The sequence below is a fragment of the Eubalaena glacialis genome, chromosome 16, assembly GCF_028564815.1.
Source record: "Eubalaena glacialis isolate mEubGla1 chromosome 16, mEubGla1.1.hap2.+ XY, whole genome shotgun sequence".
Lineage (NCBI taxonomy): Eukaryota > Metazoa > Chordata > Mammalia > Artiodactyla > Balaenidae > Eubalaena > Eubalaena glacialis.
This window is the reverse complement of record NC_083731.1, coordinates 86,616,107-86,641,817: the sequence shown is the minus strand read 5'-3', so window position 1 is coordinate 86,641,817 and position 25,711 is coordinate 86,616,107. Positions and strand designations below refer to the sequence as shown.

The window sequence follows — 25,711 nt, the reverse complement described above, 5'->3', positions numbered from 1 at the left end:
GGTCCTTGGGATGGATCGTTGGCAATCCTCATTTGGTTATCATAAACTCTTTATGAAGTCAAGTCTTTTCTCCCCAAGAACATTTTTTTTTCTGTTTAAAAAAAAAAAATGCAATCTGAACTTTGGTTAGAGGAGCCTTAAAAAGTAACAGCAAGAGTGAGAGAGAGTGAGAGAGAGAGAGAAATGCAGAAGGAATCCGTGGGGGGCTGCGGGCTGCTGCTCAATTTCAGTTGCAGTTGTCAGAGTTAAAGAAAACAGTGGAGAAAATGTCTCATCGAGGGGTCCCCGGACTGTTCCGCTCCGGAAAGGCGGCTGAGGGATGGAGCGCAGCCAGCTGGCTGGGGCTCGGATGCCGGGTGCCATGCGCCAGCCCCTGAGCTCATTCACTGCTTCTGAGTCATTTTACAGGCAGAGCTGTTTGCAGAGCATCACAAGGCCCTGTACAGATGTTTGGGGGTTGGGGGAGCCAGGTAGACTTCAAGGAAGGAGGAAGCGTGTGTTTATTTTTGAAGGTTTGGTCCAGGGCTCCTGGGAGTTTGGGGAGATAGATTGTCTGTGAGCACAGCTCACAGGGTGCTGGGTACCACAGCCCCGCGAGGGAGCTGCTTCTGATGTCCTGATCTTGCGGGGGCGGGGGGGAGACTGAGGAACGCAGAGGGCAGTGGACCCGTGCGAGTGTCACAGTCTGAAGCTGAGAGGCGCAGTTCCGTCCCAGGTCCGTCTGAGCCCCAGGTCCTTGCTCTTCTCTACCTGCTCAGTTGCTGAGAACTCCCCCAGAGTGGCAAGAGTTAGTAGCCCGAGGCCGCTGCCTGGGGGCAAGACGTCTGCTGCCCCGGCACGTGCTCACTGCGACTCAGGGGGAGGATAAGCAGCACAGCGGCCCCGTCCCCAGGGAGAATTCTTCTTGTCCGTTCTGTATCCATTCTGGAAGTAGATTGAGAAGCACCCCAAGAGATCCAGTGGGTGGGAAGCAATAAAAACTTGATCCAGAGCAGCGGTGGGAACCACGTGAAGCCTGAATCAGCGAAACTGTGCTGTAGTTGAAGCCTGGTGACTCACGACCCCTCCGGGACCTCCCCGACGCCTGCTCCTACCCCACTAAGCGCCCGCCTCAGCTCCTGTGCACATCCCGTGCCTGCGATTGGCCATCTAATGTGCAAATTATTTTCAAACCCAGATATGCATCCCGGACGTTTAAGTCCACGCTCCTTAATGAATTTCTTTTTCCATGAAACACCCCTGACAGTGGAGGAGAGAGAGACGCACACGTACCCCAGGAGCCCTGGGGAGATATCCTGTAGCATTCATTGCATCTCCAAAATAATATTTACTTGGTTTTATGAAAAAAAGAAATCATTCAGATTTATTGGGAAAATGTTCTTGGTTTGAATATGAAGTGATCTGTTTTCCAAATCTTTGGGTGAGACTGAAGATCCAGGAAAACGTGGCCTGTTTATCAGGTGGTTTTTTATTCTAATTTAGAATATACACATCTTCCAGGTCATATTAGCATTTTTTAAAATATTCCAAATGCCCAAAGGAGTAATTGATGAGTACTTTTCAGCGAGATAAGGGATGTCCCATTTAGGATATGTGTGTGACTTCACACATTCTACTAATTACCTGATTTCCGTTGTATGCCTCTCCATTCATGTCAAATAGGAAAGCTGGGGAGGTGGCCCTTCCTGGGGTCCCTCCTGTCAGGTCCCATGAGGGCTGCTTGCCTTCTGTACCTGGAGTGCCAGCTCCTGGGGAGGGGATGTCTTTATCATCCTCAGAAACAATGATTTTGCATCTTCAGTTTGTGGTCCCTGCCACCTAGGAGTCTAAGGGGAGCCCCGAAGGCCAGAATGACCTCCAGGATCTGGAGGTTCTGAATTCCTCTTCCCTCTGTGCTACAGAGAAGCAAATGGCCGGGGGCCGGTTCTCCTCCGGCCATCAGTTCTGTGTGACTGGAGACTTCATCACCCCTCAGCCCTGTGGAAGCAGCAAGGGCTCTGGAACACAGTTTGGGCTGAGAACTCCACCTTCTTCCTGGGCTGCGACTCAGAGTCACCATACTGGTGACACGCAGCTACATGGCGAACGTTTTTCATGAGCATTTAGCACGTACTCTCTTTTCTCCTCGGGCACAAAAGTTCCTGGCAAGCATTCTCCATCCTTGCAGAGCGACCGCTGAGCCCGTGCTCTGCGTAACGCTCTGTAGAGATCAGAGGCGGTGCGTGGCCTGGCGTGGAGGGCACAGGTTCACCTGGATCAGTGTCGCGGCATCCACACAGGTGAGCGGTACTCATACCTGAGCGTAAAGAACAGAGTTTAGCTTCTGCCTGCATCACAGTTGACACCTGCTGCCTGTCACCAATAAGCAGCTTGTTTGCACTGTAATTTGGGAATTCTGCAGTGTGCAGCTCAGCCCTCCCATCCGTCTGAGAACAGCGCTGGGTAAACCTCCCGACAGTTGGAACAGAACGTGATCTTCTGGATCCACCTCCCCCTCAAGTAGTCACTCTGCACCACTGTTCATTCACCGCTTCTAGGATGTCTCCGTAAGATCCGTGGTTATGTCAGTAGTGTAAAAAAAATAATCCAGTTAGTTATAGGTAATGTGTATGGCACTAACCATGTGCCAGGCACTTTTTATAGTGCTTTGCACTAATTCATTTAAGCCTCATGGTAACCCTATGAGGTAAGTATTACATTTTCCCCACTTTACGGAGGAAGCAACTGAGGCACAGGGTTAGTAAGTGTGTGGCAGCGCTGGGCTTGGAGCTGGGTGGGCTCCTGTGTTCTTTGTTTTGGTAGCTGCACGTCCTCCAGATTTTCCTTTATTTACTTTTGCTTCGGGGTCTGGTGTTTCTGGTGTTCAGTTCAAGCGTACCTTGTGCCTTGAGTCCTGTGCTGTCTCTAAACTCAGAGCTGTTCTCCTCTGCTTGGGGGCTCGGCGGGGGGGAGGGGGGAGAAGGAAGCCCCTCAGTCCTCACACACAGGGAGGGAGTAGGGTTTGGGGTCCACCCGCCTCGGTTTGAATGTTGATGGCCCTGCTTTCCTGCCCCAGGTCCCTGGGGGAAGTCGCGGACTTGATTTTCTTCTGTAGAAAGGGGACCAGGAAGGGTTACATGGAACGCTTTATGGGAAGTCCTGGTACACGATGACGCACCAAGAAATCTTGGTGTCCTCCTCCATCTCTATCATGGTGTCTCGAATCTGCCCCACACCAGGGAACACAAACTGACCTTGCCCAGCTTGGGCTCCTCCAGCCTCCTTTCTAGAACCTTCTCTCATGTCACCATGATGGTGTGTGATGTGGAGCCTGCAGAACCTGCTGGGTGCTCTAATCCCTGGTCACGTGTTTCACGGTGTCCCTGGTCGATATTCCTGGTCTAACAGGACGTGGTGCTGTGCAGCGTTACACCCAGACCAGCACTGCCCTCCCTGGGCTCTCCCCAGCTATGGCCTCAGAATCAAGTAACTTTAACCCAAGCCGGGGGTTCCTATGCATTTGGCACCTAAGTGGTTAACAGTCATTGCTAGCTAAAGGTGTGTTAACTGAGGATGCCCTTCTTCCCAGTGGGGCTGTTAGCACATCAAAAGGGTACTTTTAAAACCTCACTCAGTAGTACAGGTGAGAGGGGAGGGGGGAGTAATTAAATGCCCTTTGTCACCTCGCCCAGCTCAGTAAACACTTTTTTTTTATTATTCTGAGAGAACAAGAGCAATCTAATTAAATTTCAATACCAAAAGCTGTGGCCTTAGCAAAGATTTCAATACCTCAAACCTCAGTCAATCTGTGAAAATCGGGATAGTAGAAACCTTTCTGGAGACACACCTTTAAAATTAGTTATGTCCATTATGTGTTTTAAAACAGCTCCAAGTTTTTAAAAACCAGTGACAAAACAACAATACTTCCAAATCTCCATGTAACCTTTGTCAACTGGGGAGAGGGCTCCCTATTTTCAGCAGGGCAGTTCAAAGGTCATTTTCCTTATTTCCGTCAGCAATGAGAATTCTTATGGAGTTTCATAATCTATTTTAAATAGTACACGATTGTTGGAAAATGTTATTTTTATTTTTTTCTCGAAAAAATATTTTTCCAGCTTTATTGAGATAGAATTGACATATACTATTGTATGTTTAAGGTGTACAACATGTTGATTTGATCCACTTATATCTTGGAAAATGATTACCATCATAGCATTAGCTAACACCTCCATCCCATCACATTAACTATCATTTCTATAAAATCTTACTCTTAAATGACTGTATTCTTTGCTAAATACACCAGCCGACGATCTAGGGTATAGCCCCACAAGTGTAGCTTAAACAAGGCCGCCTTCTGTCGCTGGGTCAGCCAAGGATGGATTAGAGGGGGAAGGTGGGACTTGCAGAAAGAAAGGACCTGGATAATCCAACTCCTTCCTGTGGTTCGCTTGGGCCACTGGCGTGGGGCGGGGAGGGGGATGAGTTAAATTTTTTGTATGTGTAAGTAATACGTTTTCTGTATGAGAAATGGGAACTAGAGCTAGCCAAAGAGAGATGAAAAGAAAACTGCAAGGCACTCCCTCTGATAGACCATTTCGTGCCTTTTTCCTGACATGCAAGCACGCGGGGATACAGGGGTTGGTGGTCTGCATAGTCTCAGTGGATCAAGGCCTGGACCACTGAACTGCATTTGAGGCCCAGGAATGTGTGTTTGTTTGTTTTTTTAAGGTGAGGAAATTCCGAAACAGAACTTACAAAAACTATCGTATGTATTGATGTATACTGACATATATACAGTGCTTAACACTTAAAGATGCAGTGTAACTTTTGGGTGGGCAGCATTGGGAGATTACATCTCAGGTTTAATTCTGAGACTTGTGCCAATCCTGCTTCCTTTCCCACCCCTACCCTTGTTGCCGGGGGAGGTCCCCTTCAGATGCTCAGAACCCATCCGTTTTATTAGCAATATCACATCACACCTCTCTATAATTGCTACACAGAAGTCCACTGAGTGTAGGAACCACAGTATAGTTAGTAAGCCCTCTTCTGGGACACTTATTTCTTACTTCCTTTGACGGTACAGCACTATGTAAATACTCTTGTACTTGCTTCTTTACCCAGGTTCTTACTTGTGTCCATAGGATGCATTCTGAGATGGGTAATTGATGGGGCAAAATGTACTCACATATTTTTAAGGTTTTAAATTGCTCTTCCAGAAAGCTGGCACTCTTGTTTTTAGAAAAGGAAAGCAAGTGCTCCAGTGCCAGGGTTGGTGTTCAACTTAACCCCAGATCTCATTGCTTCTCAGTTTTGTTGTCATAAAGTTCCGACACCACAAACAGGGCTACACGCTGGGGTTCAGTGGCAAGACTGACGTGGTTAGGTGTGGGCTGGAGCAGAACACATCGATTGCAGTAGAATCCAGTGGTGAGAGCTTAGAAAAGAGAAACCAGTGAATGTGAAGGCTTCTGTCACACTTAACTTTGGTCCCTGTCCGAGTAGTTGGCCATTGCCACCAGCTCCGCGCTCTGGCCTCGCTCACTCAAAACAAAGTTTAAGGACTCTGCCTTCCCAGCCCTGATTCTGTTCAGAGCAAACTCAACTCTCCCCCTCCCTCCCCCCTTTCCCCCTCCCTCCCCTCCCCCTCCCTCCCCCTCCCTCCCCTCCCCCCTTGCCTCCTTCCCTCCCTCTGCCTTGGCCCTGAGCCCTCTTTTCAGCTGCTCACCTAACTGACATCTGCCCCTGTAACTCTTCCTTAAGACCCTCTCCCGCTTCCTCCCAAATGCTCTGTGACCCTGCATCCCGGGAACTGGGAGTCTCATCGTCAGAGCTTGTGTCTCCCTGTCATCACCTTCCCTCTGTCCCTGTAGCTGTTGAAATCCTGCTTCTCTTCCCATCACATCCCACACTCTGTCGCTAAGAAGTCTTCCCAGCCTTCTAGCCTTCCTCTCACCCCCAGAGCATATGATCGTGACACATCCATTCCACGTGTGATGTAGGAGACACCACCCCATTTTAAGTTCCTTGAAGACAAGGACCATAACCTGTTCACCTTCCTCCTCTGGGTGCTGAGAACCGCTCTGCCCTGCACCCAGGTGCTGGTTACATCAGTGAAGGAGCAGTGAAGGACCAGGAACTGATGGATACGTGGGTGGATGCAAGGCGCCTATGGAGTGAAGTTTATTTCTGTGGAGTCTGGTGGCTCCAACATTTCTCCAGAAGAGGGATTTAGGACAGCATTCTGACCAGAGTGGGGGCTTGGAGCGCTTTAGAAAAGGAGACAACACTCGTCAAAATATCAGGATGGAGACAAGAGCTGAGAAGATCACGGCAAGGAGCTCACCCCGCCGGTCCCCTTCACGTTCTTCCTGGGTGTATATTTCAACTTTCACTAGTTTAATATGTTCTATTGCTTTTGCGTGATGGGGCGTGTTATACTGATTAAATTATGTCTCTCTCTTTTTTTTTTTTTTTGAAAGAGCATTAATGCACATGTCACTTCTGTTTCTTGCAGGCAACCATGGTCCTGAGCTCTGCACACTTCTGGCTGGGATTATTTCTGGTTCCTACCGCGTGTCTGATGGAAGATGTGGTGTGGAGAGCGTAAGTGAAAGATGAAGTGGTACCCCAGGGCTTGTCCGATGCCCTCCAGTTAGTCTTCAGTGAGCCCCACCGTAGGGTATTAGATGCTGTGGGACTTCTGAAGAAACAGGTCTCCTGCCACCTGCCAGAAACGGATATAAAGGATTTGGGGTTGTGTCTTCTTTTTTTTTTTTCTTTTAACCTGTGCTTCACCTTAATATGAGAATATAGTCAAAAAGGAGTCAGGCTGTGTGAAGGTCAAGAGAGATGTTGCTTGTACACAATTATAGAGGAGAATTTCTAAGTACAGATCCATTCCATCAGGTTTAAGGAACATAACTCAAAATTCGTTTCTCCTTCTATCTAAAAATCAATGCTGCATGATCACAGATATAACCTGGCTTTAAACCCCATGCTTAAAGGGAAATTGTATGTTTATGTAAGTCATTTCAAATCACCAAATACTTGGAATCAAGTATTCTTCATTTCTCCAAATAATTCCCAGTAGGAATCCTTCAAATATAATTCTTCTGAAGTGTCAATTTACAAGTCTACGAGAAGATTAATCACAAGGATGAAATTATAACATAGGTTCGATAGAAAATAATTCATGCTCGATTTTTGTTTATATGTTTCAAAATATATTATTTCCTAAGTATCTTATGTACAATGTAAAAAAAAAAAAAAAAGCTACTGAGTTCCAAGATAATAGAAATTTTATTTCATCTGCGAGGAAAAGATGGAATACTCCAAATGAGGTCATATTGATTTTTATTTGGGGTAGGCCTGATGATACCTCCTATAGTTGCCAACTTCCCTGAAAAATTGCAACTCCTGGATTGGCTTTACTTTGGGCAAAGCATAATTATTTGGGGCCCCTGAGGTAGAGAATTGAGACTTTATTCCAAACCTTCCAGGAAAAGACATCAGATTTCATTTCTCTCTCTCCCTTCCTCCCATACCCAGTGAGAATTGTTCTTGCCTGACAGTTAAGGATGTTTTTGAAAAAAATCTTCATCTTGGCATCATCTTGACAACCGATGATACCTAATGCGGAGAGGGAAGGGGAGAGAGAGAATTTTATAGCACATATATTAGGTGGTTTTTTTTTTTTTTCTTCTCTTCACTAAGTCTGACAGCTGTTAGTGAACATTAAATAACTAATTTCTTAAATGCCTTGACTTACCACTGCTTCCATTTTATCTGCTAAAACTGTGTTCTTTAAATAGCAGGATCAGAATCCTTGGAAATGAAATTATAATGCCCAGGAAAGATGTTTTCTTAATCTAATAAATGAACTGGAAGAAAGTGTTAGTTCTATGATTTGCTCTCGTAACATAGCCCAGTTGTGGCACAATATAGTACCTTGCCAAATTTCTTCAATTTTGCAAGATCGTCAAGTTAGTTTTAGGTAAATAGAACGTGGTGTTGGTTACATCAGATCACTTTTCAGTGTACAGGGGTTGAGAACAGTGATTTGATTAGAAATCAATCTCAGCCTATTTTAATTCAACTGTTAATGTCATGAAAAAAATTTTTTGTTGAGATCGAGATATTTGCCAAGTGAGATGCCGGCAGAAGTATCTTTCTACCATTTCAGAGAGCGTGTCTCTGCCTCCTCATCTGCTTTCTGGATCTTTTCCAATACATTCCAAGTAGAAGTTCCCAGTCACCATGAAGCAAATTATCTATTCCCTCCAACAGGATTTGTTTTTGGTTTTTCCTGGCACTGTAAAATTAGTGCTTTTTACATTTTAACAAGGATACATCAAATGACACTGCTTCCAGCTCCACCGTACGGAAAGAGTAAAAGTCATTTCCTTTCCAAGGAGCTTGCCAGCCAGGTAGGAGCAGGGTATATTGCCTGTCACCTGCAGTGTTTGCCCAAAGTATATGCCCAATTTATAATATACAGTTAATGTCTACACTATACTTATCCCTCTCCTCAAAAACAAGAATTGGGCACGTTTCTTTGGACATGTCCCCTCTGATCACAGGGCCCATGCTTTACTTCCTATTATACTCCCAGCCTGAAATATTTCTTGTTGAGTCAAGGAAATTCAGAGGCTTCTCCCAAGAAGGGAAAGCATACTATGAGTTGCTTACCTCTGATGAGACCACGATACTCAACTGTCATTTCTCCTTCTTCAGCTTTATAAAATGTGTCCTGTTTTTCCTTCTGGCACACTGAACGAAAATATTCATCCTGATTTTCCAGAAAACAGCCCATTATTTGGTTCAAATTGTGGAATGTTTCTTGACACGTGATGTGCTAGGCTGCACCTTGGACTTGAGAAAAGAGTTTGAGTTACATGATGGGGAGTCGGGGAGTAGCTGGACAGTTTGGCTGTGGTGAGTCAGCTTGAGGCAGCATCCGGAACCTTCTGTAGATTTGCGATGGTTCTTTCATCTTGCCTTGGACCAATCTTTTTTTTTTTTTTTTTTTAAATATTTATTTATTTATTCGGTTGTGCTGGGTCTTAGATGCGGCACGCGGGATCTTCATTGCCACGTGCAGGATCTTTAGTTGGCAGCATGCGGGGTCTAGTTCCCCGACCAGGGATCAGAACCCGGGTCCCCTGCTTTGGGAGCGCAGAGTCTTAACCATTGGACTGCCAGGGAAGTCCCGCCTTGAACCAATCTTAAGGCTTTTTGGTTTTGTTTTGAATTTTGGTGGCTAACTCTATTTTGAAAGAGCTTTTAAATTCCTTTTAAAAGGCAGGCCTGCCTTTTCACATATATTTCTGTACGCTCTGGTTTGCTCTGTCTTCCTGCATTTTCCCTCTTTGCTTGCCCAGTCTCTCTCCCATTTCAGGACCTGCATTGTTAACGGTAAGGAAAAAAAACAGCATGAGGTAACTCGGTCATTTTTTCCATTTAGTCTCTCAAATTTCTGAATGAAGATCCATTATTAGACTATCTTAAGTCAGATTTGGACACCGTGTAATACCTCCTCTGTTATCCTGTTAACCAGAATTTTCATGAGGGACCAAACTAACACATCTTTTATTAAAATAACTGATTGATTATATGTGATACCTGGCTAATGAATATTTTTATTACACGCATGAAGTTTAAATTGCCCAGAACTATTTTAATATCCTTTAGCTTACGTGCTTCCAAAATGTTTACCTATGACAGCATTTTTAGGTAAGCTGCCATGTACCTAACGCTCATCGGGGAGAAATTCATTTGTTGCTTTATAAAAATAATATAAAGCTCAAGGCCACGGAACTTAGGAACCCATCTCCTTTTGTCTAGCTGTATCTCTTGTACCTTACCAGTCAGCACACGATGCATACAGCAAGTCCAGAATGACTTCATTTCCTTTTTATAATCCCAGATAGGCAGTTCAATGGAAATAAAAGGTAATAAGAAATTCCTGTGTACAACGGGGCCTTGATTTTTTTTTTAATACTTTCTAACTAGACTAATTTCTTTGAAGCACATTGTATTTATATTTTCATCTCCATTTAGAATTTAACATTTCCTTCTGACTTGCTCTCCTTCCATAAGAAAGAAAGAGTCCAGGAAAAAAGTTTCAGAAATAAGAAGATGAAAAGTTCAAGATTCTAAGCCGGCTTATTTATTTCAAAAATCCCTAATAACCTGGAGATACTCCTGTTCTATCTGAAGGTTCACTGTGGGTTACCACACTCCCATGCAGGGGCTAAGTGCCCCTACCTGAGCCTTCTGTGATCACCTGGCCTCTTGACGTGGGGTTGGGTGAGCAGTCCTGGACCCCTGGGAACCAGCTGTCCACAGGTAATGGGAGAGATCCAATTTCCGTGCCAGTGGCTAATGCTTAGAGCCTGGCTTTTGAAACCTGTAAGTATTAGGCTTTAGTCCATTCATATGCAGACTTTGACAGGGGAGGTCTTAGAATCATTTCTTTAAGGAAGGCCTTATTGGGTAAAGGTTCTTGAGAAAATGGTTTTATTCCATTTTATTTTTTTAAATTAATTAATTTATTATTTATTTTTGGCTGCGTTGGGGCTTTGTTGCTGCGTGCAGCTTTCTCTAGTTGCGGCGAGCGGGGGCTACTCTTTGTTGCGGTGCGCGGGCTTCTCATTGTGGTGGCTTCTCTTATTGCGGAGCATGGGCTCTAGGTGCATGGGCTTCAGTAGTTGTGGCACGTGGGCTCAGTAGTTGTGGCGCACGGGCTCTAGAGCACAGGCTCAGTAGTTGTGGCTCACGGGCTTGGTTGCTCCACGGCATGTGGGATCTTCCTGGACCAGATATCGAACCCGCGTCCCCTGCATTGGCAGGTGGATTCTTAACCACTGCACCACCAGGAAAGCCTGAGAAAATGGTTTTAAATTGCTAGCATCCCCTGTATGTACTGCAGTGCTTCATGCAGAAGGACTAACCGTGTTCTCATACTGGTTAAGTTCCCAGGCTGGCTCACGGGAACTAGCCTAGTGGAAATATTAATACTATAAAATTGGATGGTATCCATCTTGGATATGGATGCATTTTCATCCACTGGGAACATGAACAACGCCCAGGAGCATCAAGATACTGAAATTATTTCCCTCTCAGGCAATTTTGTGAATGAGTGAAAACCGGCAGCTCCCGCCCAGTGGGTCAGATTCTCTCTTCTCTTGGCCCAAGCTGTAGATTTCCAGTGCTCTGCGCCCTGTGGTCCAGTCTTCCTGTTCCAAGCCTACTTCTCTGTGTCACACTTCCCCCTAGCCCCCAGCCCAGAGGATAACACTGGGGGCTGGTCTAGGGGTTAATGAACCCTGCTTGCTCTGTGGGCAGGAGGGTGCAGAGGAAGGGAGGACGATGGAGGGAGGACAGTCCTGAAACAGGAAGCGAGAAAGCTCATCCTCTGGGACGAACCAGACATGCTCCACGGGACCCATGTATCTGGCGTGAACCCGTGGAGTGGGGTTGGCTGTTTACCCAGCTGGCTTCTATCCATACAGCCCCAGAAACCCGTGAGTTCAAAGGTAAAGTTTGGGCCCAGCGTATTCATTCATATTGAACAGTATCCATTGTCACATTCTTTTTGACTGTCTCCTTTCCAGCAAAAAGTTAAAACGTTTTCTCGTTTCTTGTTTAAATGAAAATTCCGCCACCTCCGCTTTGAACTGCAGTATTTTGCACCCCTGAGTCTCAGGACGTTGCTTGGTGTGGTTAAGGAATTATGTGTGAAAACCTGTGTGGTTCATTTCTCTCGTTTCCTCCGGGGAAATTAATGACTGACCCATATACAGAGTCTCAGCCCTGATTCTCCCTCGGAGATGAACTTGGAGTGTCAGCTGATGACTGGGTGCTGTCTTCACGGACTTCCTTTCCCTGAAGGTGGAGGGCAGACGGGAGTATGTGTTTCCGTGGAGCAGCTCACGTCTCCAGAATGTTCCATCTCACTGTCCCGCGTCCTTGAAGATGCGCCCAGTTTTGTTCTGGTTCTGTCTCTGAGTGCGGCTGCCTGGTGGGCTCCCCACATGCATTTGTACGGAAACTAACAAGCTTTTCAGAAGAAGGAATGCTGCCCTGGGCTGCTCCGTTAGGGCCCTCTTGCTTTTTACAGTTTTTCTTTTCCCATTTCTAACCTGTGTCTCCTTAAATGCCCTTTCTTCTCCTGTATAGTTTCCAACCCGCTGCTCTCTGTTTAATCTCAATTTTAGGAAGACCTTTGCAATCAACATTGTAAGGTATTTCTTAGTTTAATCAGGAAAGGGTGCAGGTAACTCTTCCTGCAGGTCAGGAAGAGGGGCCCGTCTGCAGTTTACACGGCTGGAAAGGCCACACCGTTTTGTTACCCCATCCCTTGTTTCACGCCGCCGAGGCCTGCAGACATGGGCCCTGATGGTAAGTCTCTGCAAGAGAAGAAAGGAAATCTGTGTCCAGATATCTGTGTTGACCCAAATTTCTGGTCAAGGGTTTGGCACGATGACTGTGAACTCTGGCATCATAATTCCCAGTCCTGCTGCGACAGTGGCTCTTTTCACCCTCAAAGGAGAGAGAAGACTGCTCCCCACCCTCCCCCCCACCCCGCCCCGGGCTCCTGATCTCACCGTCAGGGCGCAGCCCGAGGGACCCACATGCATCCACTAGGGTGAGGATTAAAGCATCTTCTGGGTTTTTCGGTCCTGCAGTGAAAAGCTTTAGAGGTTGACCCACGACTCTCCAGGTACCCTGGGCTTCTGTCTGGACGCAGGGGGCCTCAGCCAGCTCTGCAGTGATAGGCGATGCTCTTTAGCGGGGCAGCTTCTGACCCTCATGGCCCGAGTCTGTTCTGCAGGACTTGGGGTGCTTCCCAGGTTGCGGAGGTGGAGCCCTTGCCATGCACGGGGATGGTGAATGTTCCATGGTGTCCCCAAGCCTGGGCCCAGGTCAGAGGGCATCAGGTGTGGCCCACGAAGGGGGCAGCTCATTTTCAAGGCTGTGTAAAGTTCAGGTGTCATGTCCTTCTTGTCTCTTCCTTGTGACACAGGGCCAAGCACACCTGCAAAAAAACACTGCTGGAGGAGGTGCAGGAGCTGGAGAGGAAGTCCAGGGTGATGGGAAGAGCGATGCTCCGGGACAGTAACGGAAAGAGGTGGGCAGCCCCGGGCCGATGCTCCGAGGATCCCCTCTCCTTTCTCCCGCCTTTCGTTCCCGGGTTTCCTTCCCGCTTCTTGGTGTGCGGTGTGAGATGGGTTGCGTGAGGTGTAAATCTCGCCCTCTCAGGGGGAACGTGAAATCTGACTTTCGGGTCCCTGGGTCTGCCCCCCGGGTGAGATGGGGGTTTATGTGGGGTCTGGACATGGGAAAACAACCCACGCGCGGAAAATAGAAATAGTAGCATTGTGACCTTCAGGGGAAGTTCTGTGTTGGCAGTATTAGCAGAGTGTTTAAAAACCAGGCCTTTGATACCAGGCCCAATTATGACACTGAAGTGTATCTGCCCTGAAGGTTTGCTGGCTGAGGAATGCGTGTTATTCGTGTAGATTTGGCTACAGTTCTTTTCAGGTATACCCGGGGTTTGTTTTGTTTTTAATGAATTATTTTTTTGCTGCTGGTGTTGGGAAAGCATCACGTGACCTACTGGCTGGTCCAGGGATGCAAGGGCTCCCGACCCCCCTTCTTTCTCATAGAGCCTCAGCCTCGTCCCCCCACCCCTAACTGCTGGGCATGTGAGTAGGTTTTGTTTAATCGCATATGTTAAAATGTTATCAGATTGCATTTGGTTAAAATTTACCGAAGGAAATTGACCTGGGCCCAAGGAGAATTCGCAGGGTAGTAAGGAGACTTTGGCTGCCTTAGGGACATGACTGTCTGGGAAATTATGAGCACGACTCTCCTCTCAGTGCTTAGAAGGAACCCTGTAGCCAACAGCTCAAGAAACAAAAAAATCTGGAGGTTGAATACTTCTATTATATTAATATTCTGTTTTGTTTCTATTCTGTTGTACCATCTTTCAAAGCAGTGAAAACAAAGCATTTTGTTTGTTTTATTTTGCTTTTAGGAAAGACAATCCAAAGATTTTGAGAAGTATTTGGAATATTATCTCAAATGACTAGATATTTTAGGAAAGGGGTTGAAGAGTATAGGGTTGACGAGTATGGAGTTGAAGTTGTGGTTTCTGTGTGTGTTTATGACTTAATTGTATTGAGTCCATTAGCATTCACTGTATGGCAGCTGTGCTAGTTGTTGTAAGTAGTTATCTATCAACAGGACAAAGAGTCACTGCCTGAAGCTTCAAGTCAGGACTGGGCCGGGCGGGGCCGGGCTTTAAGGTGGTCTGTGTGTAACTGTTACACAGGCCACACAGGCTAAGGGTGAGCAGGGCTCTTCTCCCCATTAGACATCGGGAAGCCTTTCTCGGTGACAGGATGGGCTTTGAGGACGGGGAGATGGTAATGGACAGAAAGGATGAGGGCATGTTTGCGGCAGACACCTAGGCAAAGCCTTGAGTCGGACGTGTGCAGGGGAGGACCGCCGGCGCCCACAGAGCTCAGAGCCCGTGTTTGAATTCTGGCCCTGATGAGCCATGCGGCCCTGGGTGAGAGATTTCCTATAACGAGACTGTCCTCATCTGTTCTAGAAGAAGGCCAATGGCCGGCCTGGCGGGGGGCGTGTTGTGTTAGGGTTTTATGGAACAAGACGTGTGACAGCACATTGACCCGTGGAGACCAGCAAAACGTCGGGGGCTGGGCTTCAGTCTGGCAGAAGGGTCGTGATGTTGAAGGGTGTCGTGGGCTGTCAGCCTTGAGAGAGCTTGTGGTTGATTAAAAAAATGTAATTTTTTAAAACTATTTATTATTTTATTGAGGTGTCGTTGATTTACAATGTGTGTTAGTTTCAGGTGTACAGCAGAGGGATTCAGTTATACCTACATATCTATATATATACACACACATGCTTTTGCAGATTCAAAAAGAATGTAATTTCTAAATGACCTTATCCCGTTCAAAATTCACTTTTACATGTTCAGACGGATCCGACGACAGCTAGAGTTTAAATGTGGTCTCCTGCCTTCTGCGTTCTGGGATCTCTTCTGTGGGTGCTCTGTACACTTGCGACGGTGGTAGTTGATGGGAGTGTCTGTGAACGGCTGGGTGCAGGAGGTCCTCGAGGGGTCACGGCCTCCTTTCTCTCTGTCCCAGGATCTGGCCTCACTTTTGTGCTCCTAGGAAGATAGTTCAGGGGCCCCAGGCCTCCCACCATCCTCAGTGCTACCTCCCCGCACATCTGACTTCTCCCTCCTAATGGCCCCCAGATCTCCTGGGTGGTCCATGTGCAGCCTGGACAGACAGCTGCTCTCTTTCGGAGAAGACTCTGCCCTCACAATTGTTCCTTCATCACCTGCTTGGATTCCAGAGCTGCTCCGGAGCTGCTGCGGGCTGGGGGAGGGGTGGCCAGGGCAGGAGTGCGGGCAGAGATTTCTGCAGCGCTGTCCTGCCTTCCGAAGATTCAGGGACCGACTCCCTCTCTGAGAGACCCTGAGTGTCCTGTCTCTTCTCTCAGCTCCCCGTGCCCGACTCCCCACCCCGTCGGATGTCTGGGTTCATCCGTGCATCTCTCTCCCGCTGTCAGTCTGGCACGTAGGGGCAGCTCTGTAAATATTTGTTGACTGAGCGGAAACGCAAAAGTCCGGTGAAGAGAGGAAGGTGAGCCTGCAGCATCCGTGCACCTGGTGCTCCGGGGCATTTGCTCCTGTTGAAAGTGGCCACAGAGGGATACAGGCCATCGCTTGGCCTCTAGTGACAGGGCCCTTCATCTCGTGGCTTGAGAGTAGAGCTCACGTGGAAGCGCAGATGGGGAGGTGGTCCTATCTGTGCAGAGACAAACAGGTCTGGAGCTGGTCCGCCCCACCTCCCACTGCCCCAGTACCCACGCATCCTGCCTCCCTGACCATCGCTGTTCCTCAGCTCAGCTCTGACACCCTTCCCGAGGGCCCCTCGAGGACAGCCTGCCAAGTCTGAAAACCCCGATCCAAGTGGCTGGCAAATAGTCTAGCCGTTTTCCTCAGGAATGTACTCACAAGAAATAGAACCAAAATCTTTATGCATGAATCCTCAAACCCCTTTTGTGCCAAATGACCATTTTGAAATGGTAGCTGGAGATGCTTAAGTGTCCCTATGTGCCCTTAATTCATTCGGTAAAATACTTGAACATTTCATTGATCTTATCTAAGCCCCCAAACTTTTTCACGATTTTGATAAACCTTAAAATTTGATGAACCGGCTTCTGCCCTTTCTCATGAGTAAATCGGCTTCCAAAATTAACCTGTGTCCTTTGGGCATAAATCAGCCCGTTCTCATGACTTAGAGAAAACAAGCTGATAATGAGAAGGGGAATTAGATATCTAGAAAATATCATGAAGTAAGAAATACCAAGGGAATGAACAAAAATGGGTTTTCTTGATTTTTAGTTTGTTTTTTCTGGGTGGAGCACTTTTCTCGCTGTGTAGCTTGTGTAGCTTAGAGATGCTGGACACTTAGTGGTATTTAGATTGTTCAGAATACCTTTCCCCAAACCATCTTCCCAGTGATCTTTCCCAGGAGACAGGCCTACTGTTCTGTCTGTGGAGCAGAGTCTTGTCATGCACACCATTACTTTGTACCATCTGAAAAATGAGGAGCTAAGCGGAAGAATTCCTTGTTTCAATATTTGGTAATATTTTTTTCCCCTCTTTATTCCTTTTTTTTTATATCATTGAAGCACAGTTGATTTACAACGTCGTGTTAATTTCTGCTGTACAGCAAAGTGACTCAGTTATACATACACATCCATTCTTTTTTATATTTTCCATTATGGTCTATCTCAGGATATTGACTATAGTTCCCTGTGCTATACAGTAGGACCTTGTTGTTCATCCATCCCTCTTTATTCCCAACGTGTAACTCTTTTTTTTTTTTTTTTTCTGCTGGAAGAAAATCTACCGATGCTCACTTACTTTACAGATATAATTCAAACAAACGCCTAAAATGTCATGTAAGATGACAAACTAATTTTTTCCCCTTAAACTTTTTTTCTTCCTTGGTGTGTGGTAGGGGGGTCTTTTAGGTGTTTCATCAAAGCGAGAAAAAAGGTTGAATGTATTAGATGAAAACACCTAGTTTCCCAGTTATGCTTCGTCTGGATAAACAACAAGGAGACCCTTGTCTTGTTCCAGACCTTCTTTCTGTTCATCATAGTTGGTGGGAGGGGAATGGGGTGGGCCCTGTGCTGATTTTCTCCAGTTTCAAGGTCAAGAGTTCTGGTTGCTGCCCCTGCCTTGGGCCAGCAAGGCAGTGGGATTCTCTTTCGCTTTAGTGCTTTCCCCGAGTACAGCTTATGCTGAGCCCTGGGTAAAGGAAGCCATGCGGCTGGTCCTCCCCAGGCCGTGAGCCATCACTGCATCCCCCGTGTGGTTTTCTGTCCTTTGTGAACATTGATGCACAGGCTCCCTGCCCCCCGGCCTGAGCCAGCACTCACGGGGAAATCTAGACGGCCGCCCACCTCTCGGGAATTCCAGAGGAATCTGATCCGCTCCTCCGTCTGGGCCACGGCCTGTGTCCACCCAGCTTCCATTCCATCAAGGCTACTCCACACGGCCAGGGTGCTGTCCTCTCCTACGATCTCGGCCTCCTCACGGAGTGTTATCTGCCAACAACCAGAGTCAGAGCCTGAAACACATCAGCAAGATTTTCAGACAAAGGAAAGCTTGTCCACTCCCTCCGACCAGGCCGTACTCTCCCAGGCTCTTTTGAAACCAATTACATTAAAAAGAAAACACAGGGCTTCCCTGGTGGCGCAGCGGTTAAGAATCCGCCTGCCAATGCAGGGGACACGGGTTCGAGCCCTGGTCCGGGAAGATGCCACATGCCGCGGAGCAACTAAGCCTGTGCACCACAACTGCTGAGCCTGCGAGCCACAACTACTGAGCCTGCGTGCCACAGTCACTGGAGCCTGCGCGCCTTGAGCCCATGCTCCACAACAAGAGAAGCCACCGCAATGAGAAGCCCTCGCACCGCAATGAAGAGTAGCTCCTCGCTCGCCGCAACTAGAGAAAAGCCTGCACGCAGCAACGAAGACCCAACACAGCCAAAAATAAATAATTAAAAATAAATTAAAAAAAAAAAGAAAACACAAAAACTTCCCAATACATTTTGAGTGTGTACTCAACTAAAAAATATCCATTATGCTTTGGTCTTTAAACAGAAATCCTTTGATGTTTAAAATAGTGTTGGTATCGTCATATCTCCAAGTCAAAATTGGTACAACTGCTGAGTCAAAGATGAGTATAAACAAGGCCCAAAACAGGAGATGCACCAACTTTCCTGTGTATTATTTCTCCAATATAAGCCTTATGTCATTTCAGGAAAAATACTTTTTTTCTCAGAGTATAGGGTGTGAGCTCTGTCTTCCTTTTGTTTCCCTCCCACCCCTTCTCCCACTTTTTTCCTCTAAAATACCTATTAGTCATTTTATTAGCTAAAAGGTTAGGAAACTATGGCATCAGTTTAGCGAACCTCTCCAGACCAGGTGGCAAATGTCTGCCTCCAACATCTGGTTAAGATTTATTTTACTTCCAGCTGCATTTTTTCCATCAATGTGTCATGAAGCTGAGGAAAGAGCAGAGACTGTAGAGACAGACCTGAATTGAGCTCCAAGCCCTGCCACTCACTGAGCTGTGTGACCTTGGCTGAGTTACTAACGTCTCTGAACTTTAGTTTTCTTATCATCAATTTGGTTTGAGGTTTAAATGAAATAATACAGGTTAAATCTATAGCATATGTAGACTTTCAGAAAGCGTTAACACCCCTATGTCTCTACCTTAGAAGCAGAATCACAATTCAGTTTCGCTGGCCCTTTGAACACACATGGTTTTCCCAGAGGACTTGGACAGACAAAGGAGTCAGATCCCTGTCCTGGAGGGACCCAGACCTGAGGACAAATGCTTCCTCTCCAGACGCATTGACATTGCTCCCTCGTTTCTGACTTCTCCCACTATCCTAAACATCTGCCTGGGCTTCCCTTAGTGCATTCATTTTTCAAGTTTTCTAAATTATTCAGATATTCAACATACATGAGAGTAGAGAGACGAAGACAACGAATTGCTGTGTACTCATTGCCCGGATTCAACACTTACCAAGATTTTGCCACAGTTGCTTCATCTAGCCCCTTTTTGCCCCTATTTTTTGGGGGGTGGGGTGGGCCGTGCTGCGTAGCTTGCAGGATGACCTTAGCTCCCCGACCAGTGATAGAACCCGGGCCCCCTGCCATGGCAGCTCAGAGCCCTAATTAGCCACTGGACCACTAGGGAATTCCCCATCCCTATTTTTTCTTTGCAAATCCCAGATGTGACAGCATTTCACCCTTACATACTTCAACATGTAGCTCTAAATATCTTACATTATAACGTGTCTATAACTAATACATCTTATCCTTGCTTGTGTTGTGACATAGAAACACTATAACTCCAGTGCCTGTTATCACATCTAATAATTAACTATCATTCCTCTGTATCAGCTGATACTCAGTCCATAAAGAGATTTTCTGGACCATCTCAGCCCTGTCTTTTTAGGGTTTTATTAGATTTGTTTTAGGATCTAGGCGAGGTCCACACGTAATGTTTTTGGCTGTGTTTCTAAGTCTCTTTTAATCTCAAGAAGTGCCCCCTTGTTTTTTGTTGTTTTTTTTTTTTACAACTGAAATACCCCTTACAAAGTAGTGCCACCCTGCTGAGAATCACTGATCTAAACTACTTTAACTAATATTTATCCAGCATTTGCCTGAAGTCAGGAGATATTCTTTTTTTTTTTTTTTTTTTTTATTTTTCGCTGGGTTGGGTCTTCGTTTCTGTGCGAGGGCTTTCTCTAGTTGCGGCAAGCGGGGGCCACTCTTCATTGCGGTGCGCGGGCCTCTCACTATCGTGGCCTCTCTTGTTGCGGAGCACAGGCTCCAGACGCGCAGGCTCAGTAGTTGTGGCTCACGGGCCTAGTCGCTCTGCGGCATGTGGGATCCTCCCAGACCAGGGCTCGAACCCGTGTCCCCTGCATTAGCAGGCAGATTCTCAACCACTGCGCCACCAGGGAAGCCCTGCCCCCTTGTTTTTAATGCCATGGGCTTAACAGAATTAGATTTTTCTCATCATGATCATCACCATGGGCAGCGAATGACAGTTTCCTTCTGTGCAGAGGGCGGAGCTTGGCCTTTGGGAGGTGGACTCACCTGCCCAGGTGGCCCAACTAAACAGGGGCTGCACCCCATCTCCTAAGTCCAGGCCTCTTTCCAAGAAGCCAAGATACTGACAATCACCCAAGTGTTTCCATTTCCGATTTGACCTTCATTAGAGTCCCCGGAAAGCAGCGGAGCCCTGGAGGCCAGGAGGGGTGCCTGCCCGTGGGCAGGAGCCCCATCAGAGGCCGCAGACCAGGGCCTGCCGTTGGCCAGCCTGATGGGGTCGTGAGCAGAACTCTGCAGGAGCCAGAGAGTCGTGGTGCTGGTGGCTTTAGGGCCCCACATGTAGAAAGAACATGGAACAGACTTGTTGAGAAAGTGACTTCCAGCCAGCATCACCTTACTGGGGACCAGCGTGTCTATAAAAGAACCTGAGTGTGTTTAATCTCGCGTGGGGAAGAACCTTGGGCAAGGCCTAAGTCCGGCAAATATTATAGTTTAGAGACCGAGGAGCTTTCTCAGGAAAACCACCAACTGGGGAGTCAGGAACACTCCCAGGCGAGACCAGGGAAACCTCAGAACAGGTGAGGAAATGCATTCGTGGGACAGAGAGAGTGAAATGACAGGAGGGCTGATGGGATTACCCAGGTGAGGATTTCTGGGGACTGTTTGCATCCTGGCCACAGGAAGGAAAGGATGAGGGAATAAACTCTTAAGGAGGCAAGAGGCCTAATTAGCATTTGATTAATGAACACCTAAGCTGCCGTGTCAACTAGAAATAATTGGTTCTGTTATTTTACGGATGTTCCATCCTGAGGGCCTTTTTGTGGTTGTTATGGCCTGGTGTTTAATAATTGAAACAACTTTTCTGAATACCATTTGTCATTTGTTTTGAAACAAGAAAAGGATTTCTCCTCCACCTTTGAGTGGTGTGTTAGCTGTTCTAGAAGCTGCCCAGAGCCCGGCCACTGCCCACGGCTTGATGAACGATGACAGCCTCTTTACAGGACGCCTGGAGAGGGCCGGGAAGGAACTCTGTTTCCTTGCAATGTAGGGAGGTGACAGGGGTGACAGATTCGGTGTTGGTCAGTGGTTTGCTGGCAACAGTCCTCATCCTATTTCTCGGATGACTTGAATACATTTACTTTTTGGATTATGACTTAAGTTAGCTCAATGTCAACTTCATCTGCCAAAAGTTGGCAGATAAAGTCATTTTTACTCATGAAGTTAATGTCAGTAAGTAACTAGTGCTGATGGCTCACTGCGTCCCTTTTAAACTAACATGAAATATTTTAATCCTTTTTTTTTTGAAAGTTGATTTTATTTAAGCTATTTAAGCAACAATAGAAACAATCAAAGGTAGACTTGAAAGTTTTGTTTTTGTTGTATAGGTCATATAATTTGAATAGTGACGTTTTACATTCCAAGCAGGGATTAGTTCTTTGGGAAATTCTTAGAAGATCTTGGCTAATTGCTTTTCTTTCATTATCGGTGAGTTGTTTGTCCCCCCCCCCCCCCCCCCCCCCCCCCCCCCCCCCCCCCCCGTCTTCGCTGCCTACAGCTGGGAGGGGAGCAAAACATCCCAGCTGGCCGAAAATGGGTGACCAGGAACACCCGCTTTGAAACTGAGTCACAATGAGATAATTTCCAGGACGAACCAGATTCTCTGGCCTGTTTCATTCCTCAGTTCTTGGGGAGGCCGAGGAAAGAAGTGTAGACTTTCTGACACCCTGAAAGTACGGGTACAGAGTGGTTTTTGTAGTGCGTGCACGACAATTACTGAATCCCCCGGTCGTAGTGGACTGTCGGAGGGAAGGAGAAGTTGAGGCGTGCTGCTGGACATTTTGCATTCATGGCTGATGTCTGCTTCTGCCCCGACACTACTCTGAACACATCGCCCGGGTCCCATGTGTGGTCAGTGGTGTCAGGTGAGGTGGCCCCCATCTCTGTAGCTGGCTGGCACTTGGAAGGCCAGTCTAGGCCCATGTGGTCTCAGGTGAATATGACATCATTGGCCTTGTGGTTGAGAAGAACTTGGAGAACATGTAAAAGTTACAGCTAGGAGATGGTCACCGTAGCGGGCATCACTGCATTTAGCGATAGATTTATTTGTGTCTCATGATAGTAAATCCTTCCCTGGGCCAGGACACAGGACACAGGAATGACTGCTAACCATGGCGCCTCAGTTTTCAGCCACCCAGCGAGCCCACCGAAGTCTTCCTAACAAGGCAGTGGAAAAAGGGATCTTCAGTGTTTATTCTCTCTCTAGTAATTAGGATCGGTTCAGGGCGTGGTCGGCGGCGGTAACTGGGAGTTCACACATGCTAATGAGTCACCACGTTGGCTGCAGAGCGAATAGAACCAGTGATGTCTTAATCGGGCCGAGTCGGAAGCGAGGGCGGGCCAGGCCAGGGCGCAGCTCGGAGCAAGAGAGACAGGTTCCCGCTGTGCTGGGGCTCACGGGGTCCCGTGACGGTAACAGACGGAACACGTGAATGAACAGGAGAAAATGAGGAAAGTGAGGCAGAGCTCTGTCCTGGGGCATGACTGGCCGGGCTGGAGTGGGCAGGAAAGCCTCCCAGGATGACACTTACCGAGACCCAAATAAAAACAGTACACACGGCCACCCAGGCGGAGATCTGGGGAAGGAGCCCTGCTGGCTGCAGAGCGGGCTGGTGGGGAGGCCAAGGGGGCCCGCCTGGTCTGGCCGGTGCCTCCGAGATGCGGGCAGAGTCTTCTAGGCGGCGGCAGGGCGCACGTCACTCGGTCCCTCGGGGGTTTGTGAGCCAGCCCAGGGGACCAGGGTTTCAGCCGCCAGAGCCATGGGAAGGGTGTAAGCAAGGGGAACGCAGGACCCGGTTTTCTTGAACACGTGATTACCGTGATGTTTTAAAGCCATGGAATCCCATACCTAAATTAAAAAGTTAAGTAAAATACCAAAATATAAAACGGAAGGTATTTATTAGTATGAATTTATTATAAAAATTCAAATTAACACATGTATTTGTTTTAAAGTCAATCGGTGGTGACACTGAGATGATTTTCAAAATGACAAAAATCTGAAATTAGTATCTTACGGAGGACAGATGTCTTATCTCTATATCCAATTTTTCTCTACTTTCTTTTGGGTTGTACCTAGAAGAGCCTCGATGTACAAAACTTAGTTGCCAAGTTTAAGGGTTTCACAGTTCACCTTGTAACCTCAGACAGTTTTTCTTTTTTTTCTTGATTATATTTAACATAATGATCATTTGCTTAAATTAATATATAAAATATTAATAATATATAATATTAAACAGTTACATAATGATTTTATAATTATTTAATATATAAATATAAAGAACACATAACATATAAATAATATAAATTCGCTTAAATTTCTTATCAAAAATGTACAAGTCATATAAAGAAGCAACCAACAGTTTCTGTAAGCACTAAACTCTCTAAAATAGCATCGTGATAAATTGATTGCTCTTGTTGCAGAATTAACTGCAGACAGGAACAGGGGTCAAGCAAAGCACTCAGCCGAATAGGCTCATTGTCACTATTATTTTACATGAATGGACACATAAGAATGCTTTTTTTAAAATAGCAATATATAGTTACCACCTTTCTAATAAGTGACTGATTTGTAAGATCAACTATAAGAACCTTTAGGACTTCCCTGGTGGCGCAGTGGTTAAGAATCCACCTGCCAGGGCTTCCCTGGTGGCGCAGTGGTTGAGAATCTGCCTGCCAATGCAGGGGACACGGGTTCGAGCCCTGGTCTGGGAGGATCCCACATGCCGTGGAGCAACTGGGCCCATGCGCCACAACTGCTGAGCCTGCGCGTCTGGAGCCTGTGCTCTGCAACAAGAGAGGCCGCGATAGTGAGAGGCCCGCGCACCGCAATGAAGAGTGGCCCCCGCTTGCCGCAACTGGAGAAAGCCCTCGCACAGAAACGAAGACCCAACACAGCCATAAATAAATACATAAATAAATAAAATTAAAAAAAAAAAAAAAAGAATCCACCTGCCAATGCAGGGGACACGGGTTCTAGTCCTGGTCTGGGAAGATCCCACATGCCGCAGAGCAACTAAACGCGTGCGCCATAACTACTGAGCCTGCGCTCTAGAGCCCGCGAGCCACAGCTACTGAGCCCGCATGCCACAACTACTGAAGCCCACGCGCCTAGAGCCCATGCTCCGCAGCAAGGGAAGCCACCGCAATGAGAAGCCCGCGCATGGCAACGAAGAGTAGCCCCTGCTCGCCACTAGAGAAAGCCCGCATGCAGTAACGAAGACCCAACGCAACCAAAAATAAAGAAATATAAATAAATAAATTTTAAAAAAGAACCTTTAATGTGAGAACTTTTGGGAAGCAAGTTAACTTGAAACATTTGTGGTTTCTGATATATTAAGATTTAATATGGGGCTTCCCTGGTGGCACAGTGGTTGAGAATCCGCCTGCCAATGCAGGGGACGCGGGTTCGAGCCCTGGTCCGGGAAGATCCCACATGCCGCGGAGCAACTAAGCCCGTGCACCACAACTGCTGAGCCTGTGCTCTAGAGCCCATGCGCCACAACTACTGAGCCCATGTGCCACAACTACTGAAGCCCGTGCGCCTAAAGCCCGTGCTCTGCAACAAGAGAAGCCACCGCAGTGAGAAGTCCGCGCACCGCAACAAAGAGTAGCCCCTGCTCGCCACAACTAGAGAAAGCCCACGTGCAGCAAGGAAGACCCAGTGCAGCCAAAAATAAATAAATAAAATAATAAATAAATAAGAATGATTTAATATGAATTATAGGAAATATTTATATGTGCTTATTTTAGTTAAATATTTTAAAAATATTTAAGGTATAGAGACTGTGATTTAGACTATGGTTTGAAAAAACAGTAAACAGTAACCTTATAAGCATATATTAACCTTGTATTTCAATTCAATCACCAAATCCAGATGCATATATTCTGCAAAAAACTTAAAGTGTTTATAAGAATATACGCTTTAGAGAGAGTTAAACACAATTATTTCAATATTACTTATAAATCTAATTTAGTGATATAAAATGAATAACTTGAAGTTTTGGTATTTAAATTAAAAAGTAAAATTTAGGCAAGAGTTTTACATGCACTCATTTAATTTACTGATAATATAACTTCATTACTAATGAAATTTTAAAAATTTAAATTCTACCATATATTTCTTTTTGCCAGTTCATCAGAAATAGTCATGAATTTTAGGTATTCAAGGTATTTCTCGAATGATAGTTGTTTTGTTCATTAAGGCATTGATGTATCACCCAGACCTTTTGTCTTCCTGGCTCTGTGTTACCTATTCAGAAAGCATTTGCTTTTTTAAAAAGCACACAGGACAGGAACTTGCTGGAAGCACTTCTGTCACGTGGAACTCTGGGCTCCAGTCCAGGTGCATTTTTCGCCATCGCAAACATGTAGAAAACGGGAGACCAAGCCCTCTGCCTGCTCCATCCAGGCAGCATCTTTCAGTCTTTCTTGCAGCAGATGAAAGATGCTAAAGCACTCGATAGCAGAGATGTCTGGCTGGGCTGTG

At 46.5% G+C, this 25,711-nt stretch overlaps 1 protein-coding gene across 1 annotated transcript in view; it reads left to right on the top strand.

Annotated features, from left to right (window-relative positions):
- LOC133076429 (phospholipid-transporting ATPase IB) overlaps positions 1 to 25,711 on the top strand; it is a 457,024-nt gene that overhangs the window by 398,601 nt on the left and 32,712 nt on the right. The window contains exons 33-34 of the mRNA XM_061170962.1: positions 6,494 to 6,582; positions 13,007 to 13,111. Coding sequence (XP_061026945.1) covers positions 6,494 to 6,582; positions 13,007 to 13,111 — 194 coding nt within the window. The remainder of the gene's footprint in view (positions 1 to 6,493; positions 6,583 to 13,006; positions 13,112 to 25,711) is intronic.